The sequence below is a fragment of the Leptonychotes weddellii genome, chromosome 10 (genome assembly GCF_054177405.1).
Source record: "Leptonychotes weddellii isolate Sample4059 chromosome 10, ASM5417740v2, whole genome shotgun sequence".
Lineage (NCBI taxonomy): Eukaryota > Metazoa > Chordata > Mammalia > Carnivora > Phocidae > Leptonychotes > Leptonychotes weddellii.
The window spans coordinates 81381619-81390926 of record NC_138378.1 but is presented as its reverse complement, the minus strand read 5'-3'; the positions used below and the strand labels follow the sequence as shown (position 1 = coordinate 81390926).

The window sequence follows — 9308 nt, the reverse complement described above, 5'->3', positions numbered from 1 at the left end:
AGAGAGTTGTTGCTATTCTTTTCTTCGATCTCCTGTTGAGTTTGTAGGTGTTCAGAATGGTTTGATCCCTATCCAGCTGAATTCCTGAGAGGAGACGAAATCCAGGTCTCCTACTCCTCCGCCATCTTGCTCCGCCCCCCTCAATATATTAATTTTACTTTTTTACCATTTGAGAGTGAAGTTAGGAGGATGTTTAGGAATATTTGGTAAATCAGTGTATGAAGAGCTTTACATATTGAGAATAAAGGAAGCATAGTTACCACCACATCCTAACGACAGGGTAGAGCAAGAGGAAAAGGTTACTGGGATGTTGTTATGTTTTGTTATTTGGTTTATTTTTGTTTTTTATTTTTTTTGTTTGTTTATATGTTTAGTTTGTGTATTTATTTGCATGGTGTATATTTTTATCTCCCAATATTCATCATTACCCCTTATCCCATTTATACTGCGACATAAATAATCCCCTGTAGTCCAGTAGCTTTAACAGGGTTTTAGAATCCTGGGTTCTAGTTAGACGAAGAAGAAAGGGACCCTTTTTATTTGACCATCTTGACCTGGAAGTGCTCCACATCAATTCTGCTCATAATCCTTGGTGAGGATTATTTACATGGTCCCCACCTAGATTCAAGGTGTGCCCGGGCAGGGCAGCCCCTTTTTAGTGATGACTTTATACTTTGCAAGAGATGCACACATCATTTTCCTCCCCCTTTCAGCATGTCAGCATGTGTTTTTGTTGTTGTTTGGTTTGGTTTGGTTTGGTTTTAAGTAAGCTGTAGGCCCAATGTGGGGCTTGAACTCACAACCCTGAGATAGTCACATGCTCCACCTACTGAGCCAGCCAGGCATCCTTAGTACATTTTTTTTTTTTTTTTTTAAGAAGGTATTCCCACCAGCACCAGTGGTAGAATACATGACCTTTATGTAAACTACCCAGGGAGGCCCAATCTTCATCACAGAAAATTATTCAGAGGTAGTAGGAAAAAAAAAAAAAGACTCCACTAGAGTCACTCCATGCAATGAAACATTTATTAGTTCTTGAATCTTACTATACATGGAGCCGGGGCTAAGAGAGCTGTTTTAAAACCAGAATTACAATGGAAATAATTCATTGTATTAGGCCTGAGAAATGGACCAAAGGAAACTGGCTACCAGTGATACTTGAATTTTTGAATCCAGCTCTATCTGACTATGAAATTTTGATTTACACAAACTAAAATAATTTTCCATTTTATTTTTATTGAGTTTGAGTTGAGATTTCTTTCACTTGTAATTTTAAATTTCTTAATTGACAAAGGCTTTTAATTTTTAATTGGAGAGAACAAATAATATTTTAGGAAAGAAAGAAGATATTGATGGTATTGAAAGTGACATTGATTATGATGATAATAATTGATTGAAATTTTGATTTATTTATTAAAACCAGGTCATCACTAGCATTTATGTGTTCAAACTAGTTCACTGTTGGAGCAATACAAATGTAGAACTGTAGGCAAGTGGTTTGCTGATAAATGTTTAACAACTGGCTCTCCAAGTATTATTCCAACATGAATACTGTCTGATATTTTTGCTTACATTAATGAGTAACACAAAAGTGAAACAATGTAGACATAGGTTGGAATTTTGCTTGTTTGTCAGTGACATGGTAATTTATTTGCCCAATCAGGTCATAGTTTTCAAATATTCCATATTTGAAATTATATCTATTTATAATTTGTATTTATTTAATAGCTCTTTATAATTACATAAAACCTATTTATAATTAAATGGCTACAAACATTACACTTTTAAGTTTAATATGTATTACTAATATTTTCAACATCACTTTCTTAAGTGTCGATACTCAACAAAATAATAAGTCATATTTTAAACTTTAGCTTTTTGATGATTTCCTTGGTGTGAATACTCCTACCATGGTCAGTTTCAAATTATCAAGGTGAGGTCACTGAATGCTCTCTGAGTGTAACAAAATGCTGTTATTACAAAAATTAAAATTCAAAAATTCCTATTATATCCTTAGTTCATAAAGTCTCAAATAAGTAAATGGAAATATTAAATCCACCATATTAATCAATACATCATATTTCATATAAGCTCACATTTAAACATTGTCATCCTTTTCCAGTGTAGGACCAGTTACAGGTGGGCTGTCTACTACCTAGGAATAAAAAAAGTATGGTCAATTTCTCTCATTCTCTCTTACCTCCTCCCACCCTTAGTACTATTTCAGACCTTTCCAAGAAACTTCTTGGTTGACCTAACAATTTTAAAAAAGCTTTTTTGATCTCTAGGCCTAGCAGATGTTAAAAGATATTTCTCTTTTTCATGAACACATTGATAGATCCTTAATAGCCCCCTTAGGAATAAGGGACCAGATTTCCCCTGACAAGAATGACACGTTTTTTTCTTCATTTATCTAGTACTTTTCCAAACTTGATGGATTTCTGTTTGTTTTTTGTTTATTTGTCTCTTTGTTTGGGCAGTGCTCTTATAAAAACTTCCTGTTGGGGGTACCACCAGGATTTAAAATAGCTTCAAGCTGACACTTTCTCTTTCATATAGTCCTTCTTTCTTGTGTAGAAAACACATGTACATATTTTATCCAGACAAACTCTGAAAGTGAAAGCCAATCCCAACCCTGTTTTAATTCACTAGTTTATAGAAAAGCAGTTGGATATAAATCATGTTTCTGGCAGATGGAATAGGTTAAGGTTATCTGCTCAGATGGCTAAAGCTTTTTATTAATATTTTTGGAGAAGACATGGTTTTTCATTTGCCTAAATTTCAAATATCCAAATAGCCTCTTTATTAATGAGTTGCCCCCTCAAGTTTGCATTTCACAGAGATGGTTTAGATGAGAATTTCCAGAGAAGACTGGGTAGAATATTTACATCTCAAAGGCACAGAGAAAGAATGCCAGTTCCTTCAAGAAGCACTTCTGTTTCTTAAGGCCAGAATTTTTCAATATAAGCTTTCAGTTTGAGATGAATAGGTGAGGTTTTGGGATTGGTTAAAATGATAGGTGGACTTTGAATATTTCTAGAGCTGTGTTTCTGGTTTTGTAAACATTTGTAAAATAAGAAGAGTTGGTTTTAATTCTTCAAAGAATTGGCTTGAATGACATCTAGAGGTTGAACTAAGTTATCCTCAGTTTGCTTCTTTATACCAGGGAGAAGTTCTTCAACTAAAATGGAATTGAAAGACTCCTGTGTTCTAGATTTAGAGCTTTCTCTTCCAAATCTTTTTCTTTCCCTCTGGGTATATTTAGCTTAGGGGAGGAGGTCTAAAAAAATTTCTGTCAGGCTCTGAATATCAGTTTTCAATTTGGCTGACTTCTGACCACTGAGATACTTAAAAAATCCTTTGAAATATCTTGCCAGAAAAACGAACAAACAAACAAACAAACAAAAAAGCACATCGGTTTCTGCCCAGGACAGACAATAAATATTCCTGGCAGTATTGAAGAACACATAAACCCAAGAGGCATTCTCAAAGAGGATGGAGAAGATATTACCTCCCAAGATCCAGAGCCACTCTCAAAGATAACCAAAAGAAAGAGACATTTCTTTTTGGCTGTTTAAGGAAATAATGTATCAGTTTACCAGAAAATCCCCCTTGCTTCTATTAACCCTGACAGGGGCCCATATGGGGGCCCTCCTTCAAGAATATATTTGGGGGTGTCTGTAAGGCCACTAACTTGGTGGACTTTTGTTTATGGTCCTTTTGTCTCTTCAGAGTGGAAGACAGTTCAGACAGAGGATTAGTAGACTGAGTACTCAGGTAAAGGAGGACAGAGGGAAGCAGTAGGAGTTACCTCAGTCTGTTAGTCCTGTTTTTTTATATCTTTAATTTGTCTTTAGGCTTTTGTAGCAAATATTTCATTGAAGCTATTTTGGAATTTTGAAAACTTCTGGAGGCTTCTGCATGCCAATTAAAATTGATATCCCATTCTATTTTTTTGTTTTGGGAATTCTTATTTTCAAGTGTACTTCTTAAATGAACGATCTTGTCTAATTGGAACATTCCCCATAATGACCATTGTAATTCTAGGTTGTCATTAGTAAGATTTTTCCATTTTTGTAGGTATCTATGGGTTCTGAGACCCACGTTTCTTAGACAAAAAATAAGCAGGTGTACCAGAAGGTGGCACTCTCAAATCTTTGGAATGTAAGGATCCCATTTCTTATAGGTAAGCCTTGGGTCTCTCAGAGCAAAGTTAATAATACCTAACAGGGATGTGTCACTGCATTGAGGATTGTGTGGCATTTTACATGGAAATTTTCTTAAGGTTGGCAGGTGACCCAGTGTCAATCTAACTCCATTCCATGGCCACCTAATCCTAACATGAGAGTCTTAGAGTTAGGTGGCAAGTGCCCTAACAGCTTTTAAGTGCTTGACCCATGTCCACCAATTTTGTTGTTTTGGCTTTCAAGATTCCCATTAGCAATAGCCTTTACTTCATATTCCCATTAACAGAAACCAACAGTAACCTGGACAAGAGATGGCATTGTGTGCCCCACCAGCAATTTCCAATGTGGAACTGAGGACTGGGGAAAGGACCCAACAGATGGGCACTGCAGACTGGGATTCCAATCAAATGAAAAACTGCAGACTGAGCCACCCGCTGTTCTCAATATGGCATCTGGGTACTGAACCAAGAACTAGGGGCTTAGGTTCTGGTGGAACTGTTACCTTAACCTGAACTGACCTGGACTAGAAAGCCAGTTAGATCAGGAGCTCAATGCAAAGAAAGCAGAACTCAAAACTGAGAGGAACTTACCTCTTGGCCCTAGGAAATGGCAAGAAGAACCAAGAATTCAAAGGATTCATGAGTAACAGTGCCTGTGTTTCTTGTTATCCCCCAAAACACATACATTTCGTTTGGATCCTGTCACTGACACCAAAACTGTTAAAAAACAAAACAAAACAAAATTCAACTCAGTTAATTCTAAAGATCTTATTGCCTTTATTCAATGATTCATGAATTGGGCAGCATTCTATCTAGCAGATAGAAAGGGACTCTGAGAAACTATAAAAATGAAGGACTCTCATAGGCCAAAGGGAGCAGGACTAAGAAATTATATTAGTAAAAGGCAGATTGATTGTGACAAGGTCACTTTCCTTCAGGGGATGATGGGGTCTATCAGGCAGATTACCTTATTAGTGCTGACCAGGTGATTCCTTATTGACTGGTTTAAGATTCCATTTCTGGGAGTGGCCAAAACACTAATTAAGTTAAATTGTGGTTTGGTGAAATGAGGCTTAGCGTAAGTGGCTCCATTTTGAACCTTTTGTCTTAAAATTTTTAACACAGTATAATCAAGCTAGGTATGGATATACCCTGCCCTTCACTTGGGTGAAGGGTGTGTGTGTCTATGTACATTTGTAGGTAATGCCAGGACAACTCTTTCCAGTAAAGTCCTCCACACAACGTCTTTTGTCACTCTTAACTCTCTTGGCCCTTTTATGCCCTCACAATGTGTTCAAGGGACACAGTATATAATTGATTTTTGACAACATCTTTTGTAAAATTTGCATATGATTTAGTATCTGCTTTGGAATATAGCATCTATTAGATCTTAGTACTTAAGAGAAAACTTGCATTTTCATTGGTTATTACACCATAAATGTGGGTAACATCATGAGATTTTTTCCAATCCACTATCAAAAGCTGTTCTCATGGCTATATTCCAACAAAGGAAAATTTATACATACATGCACAGAAATACATATATACACACACACACACACACATATGTCACATGTACCACATATTCATCTTATTTTAAAAAGTTAGAAAATATTGGGGCGCCTGGGTGGCTCAGTTGGTTAAGCGACTGCCTTCGGCTCAGGTCATGATCCTGGAGTCCCGGGATCGAGTCCCGCATCGGGCTCCGTGCTCGGCGGGGAGTCTGCTTCTCCCTCTGATCCTCCTCCCTCTCATGCTCTCTGTCTCTCATTCTCTCTGTCTCAAATAAATAAATAAAATCTTTAAAAAAAAAAAAAGTTAGAAAATATAAATAGACAAAAAATCATAAAAGATGAAATGAAATCCATCCAAAATTCATCTCCCAGGAAAATTTGCTTTGTACATTTTATTTTGCCCCCACGCAAGTAAGAATATGCACAGAAATAGACTCCCTTAATTATCCTCTAGGACCTGTGTTCTCTGCCTCTACTCTCTTTACTTTACACATTGTGGTCATCATTCCCTGTCAGCAAATACAAGCAATTTTATCTAATGGCAGCATGTATTCTAATCATGAATATATTTATATTTCCTGAACTGACCCTCCATCATTGAATATTTGGGTGGGATTTTTGTTTCTGTGTAAACTACACTACTATGAACAAATTATATGTGTATCATTTATGTTTGTTTCCTTAGAAAGGTACATCTCTTTCATTAACCAAATAATATTGCCTCTTTGGGTGTTCATTTGCATTTCAATAGGTTTTAAGCCTTAAGCCAAAAGTATACATTTCTAAAATAGAATTCAGGTATCAGTTAATGGGAAAGGGATATATTTGGGGGATATATTATCTCTTTCTGTTCCTTGAAAAATCTTAGTAATTAGATAATTGCCTGTTTCTGCCTACTCACAAATCTGAGTCAAATTATTTCTGTTATTTCTAAGATAAGCCCTCCTTATTAGTATATTGGCAGTTGAATAATTTAATAATTTAATTTTAGAATTAAAACCAAGAAATATTTCTAAAAATACTCATTTTCACTGATCCATAGCAATTCTAGATACTTATGTAAAATTTATTTAAACTTCTCACACCTGCTAAGTTAGGTTAGTAATCTTATCTAGCATTCTCTCTCTGTATTACATTGGTTCATTCTTTTGGATTGTTCCAAAAATTCTCTGCCAGAGGATTATGAAATAAACAAGTAACGAAGAGAAGCAAAATGGAAGGTGATGCATCATTATTTATTTTTTTTTTTTCAAAGTCCATTGCAAGTTGAAGGAAGGTATAGGCTTTTTAAAATACATATTTCAGGTGTTTCATCATTTCATCCTTCCTAATTTTGAGGATATTTTGCAAATTTTAGATAAATACAACAGCGATATAGAACTCACATGCTTTTGTTTTTCTGGAATTGCACATTATAAGTAACTTGCATAAGAAAAATTTGCATTATTAATGTAGATGATTTTAAAATATAGTGACTGCACTAAGGAAGTCAATTATGCTCCGGAATAATACTTTTATCGAAGTAACATTTAGTCTCTCTTAGATATTTGCACATTGGTTAATATAGTATTAAAGACAACCACTTTAAGGCTAAGAATGTACATTTTTAGAAAGTAATGATCTAGACTGTTCAATAAGATGTGCAAAATTACAGAATGTATTTACTATCAAAAGCTGGGAATTGAAAAATCAGACCTAAAATTTTAAAAATGACTACCTTCAAAAGTGACCTAATTACATTTTTCCCTTAAGTACAATTGTTTCTCTATGTGGTTTGCTTAAAAATATATATAAATAAATAAACTGACAGGACGCCTGGGTGGTTCAGTTGGTTAAGTGACTGCCTTTGGCTCAGGTCATGATCCAGGAGTCCCGGCATCGAGTCCCACATCGGGCTCCCTGCTCGGCAGGGAGTCTGCTTCTCCCTCTGACCCTCCTCCCTCTCATGCTCTCTGTCTCTCATTCTCTCTCTCGCAAATAAATAAAATCTTTAAAAAAAAAAATTAAAAAATTTAAATAAATAAATAAATAAACTGACAGCAACAAAAATGAAGCTCAAACTGTTTCTGTTAAAAAAAAAGATAATAAATCTGTGATATGTGCAGGAAAAAAAAAAGCCAAGGCAACTTCTAAAAACTGCTAATTGGATAATAGAGAGCCAATATTTTACTTAATATTTGATATCACTGAATGGAACTCCTTGTCATAAGGCTTTCATAATATATATATATTATTGGAGAGAAAAAAAAAAAGTGGTCCTGTGCCTTTAATTTCCCTTTCTGAGAGAGGGAAGGCTGCACACCACTGACAGGCTCACTTGTTCCCATCTTTAATGTGCAATCTGTTTTCTCCAGCGGAGGGCACTCAGTGTATCACAAACTCAAGCATTAGCACCAACAAGCTCTGAGCATCATCAGTCTCTGGAAAGCCTTCTGAATTAGACAAGGGCTGCCTCTCAGCACAGCTACAAAACACTTTAAACCTGACCAGCTAAATGGATAAACCTAGCCTGCATAGCTTTTAAACTGGGGTCTCATACAGCACAGGAGGCCTACTTGCTTCAAGAACTGAAAATCCAGAGGATGAATTGCTTTATCTGGGAATGGCAAAAGCCAGCACAATAAGGAATGCCAGGTATTCTGAAGATTTTCTTTTCTTTTCTTTTCTTTTTTTTTTTTACCTCTCTTTTTACAGAGAAGTTGGTTACCTTCGAAATGGGCTGTAGCTTTTTTGCACAGATTGCCAATTACTGCTGATGGGTCTCTGGTGAATTACACAATGGTCCTCAGAGCTTAGAGGTCCTCCCCCTCCCCCCGCAACGGCTTCCTTCTCCCTGCCCCCCCATCCCACCCCATGCTGATTTTTTTTCATATATGTATATATATTTTTTTGCCTGTCCTCTCCGGGGAAGTTTGTATGGGGCTACTAGCTCACATGCGGGATCAGAATGGTGTGAATGACAGCCGCACTGTGTCATGAAGGTGGTGGTGGTTTCAGCACGAGAGACCAAATAAGAAGAAAGCTGAGAGAGGGGGGATCCGTTTTTGGATGACAAAGGATGGGTAAGTGAACTTTTGTTGTTTCCTTCTTAGCAAAGCTGATCCTCTTGGCTTCCTATTCTCAGTCGTGGCATTAGCTGATAAAAGACGGGGAAACAGGCAAAAAGCAGCAGCCTCTGAGTTTGCCAGTTGACTCGGTATAGTTGCTATTATATTTTTAGATCATTTTCCTTTTAGTAGTTTTTTTTTTTTTTTTAATCCGTAAATGCATAACACGGACTTAAACAGACTCGAGAGAAATATCTTTAAGACTGTCTCTTCTGTATGTGTTTCTACAGCTTGGGAATTGAGCATGAGATAAATATTGTGTTTGCTTCTATTTCTTGATAATATTAACCATGCTTGTGTTTCTGGTCGCTGTCAGGAAGATTGTTAACACTTTACTGCGTGTGTGTAGGGGTGGGGTCGTTACTTTATCGGAGGTCGCACAAGGGTTTGTTTTATCTTTGAAGCTGTATCCTGAACACAGCTTCCAAATTTCCAGCAGTCATTTGCCAGTCTTATTTTTTCAAGTGTGACTGGCTTTTTTCCCCCCTTTCTCCTGTCTGC

At 36.4% G+C, this 9308-nt stretch overlaps 1 protein-coding gene and 1 long non-coding RNA gene across 3 annotated transcripts in view; one reads left to right on the top strand and one right to left on the bottom strand.

Moving 5' to 3' along the window:
- Positions 1 to 9308, bottom strand: part of LOC145715916 (uncharacterized) — a 396987-nt gene that overhangs the window by 188037 nt on the left and 199642 nt on the right. The window lies entirely within an intron of this gene.
- LRRTM4 (leucine rich repeat transmembrane neuronal 4) overlaps positions 7990 to 9308 on the top strand; it is a 649649-nt gene continuing 648330 nt past the window's right edge. The window contains exon 1 of one of the 2 annotated variants that reach the window (XM_081796657.1): positions 7990 to 8334. In XM_081796657.1, coding sequence (XP_081652783.1) covers positions 8328 to 8334 — 7 coding nt within the window. In that variant the 5' untranslated portion in view covers positions 7990 to 8327. Of the gene's footprint in view, positions 8763 to 9308 lie in introns of both variants that reach the window. The other variant, XM_081796658.1, reaches the window with a different exon arrangement.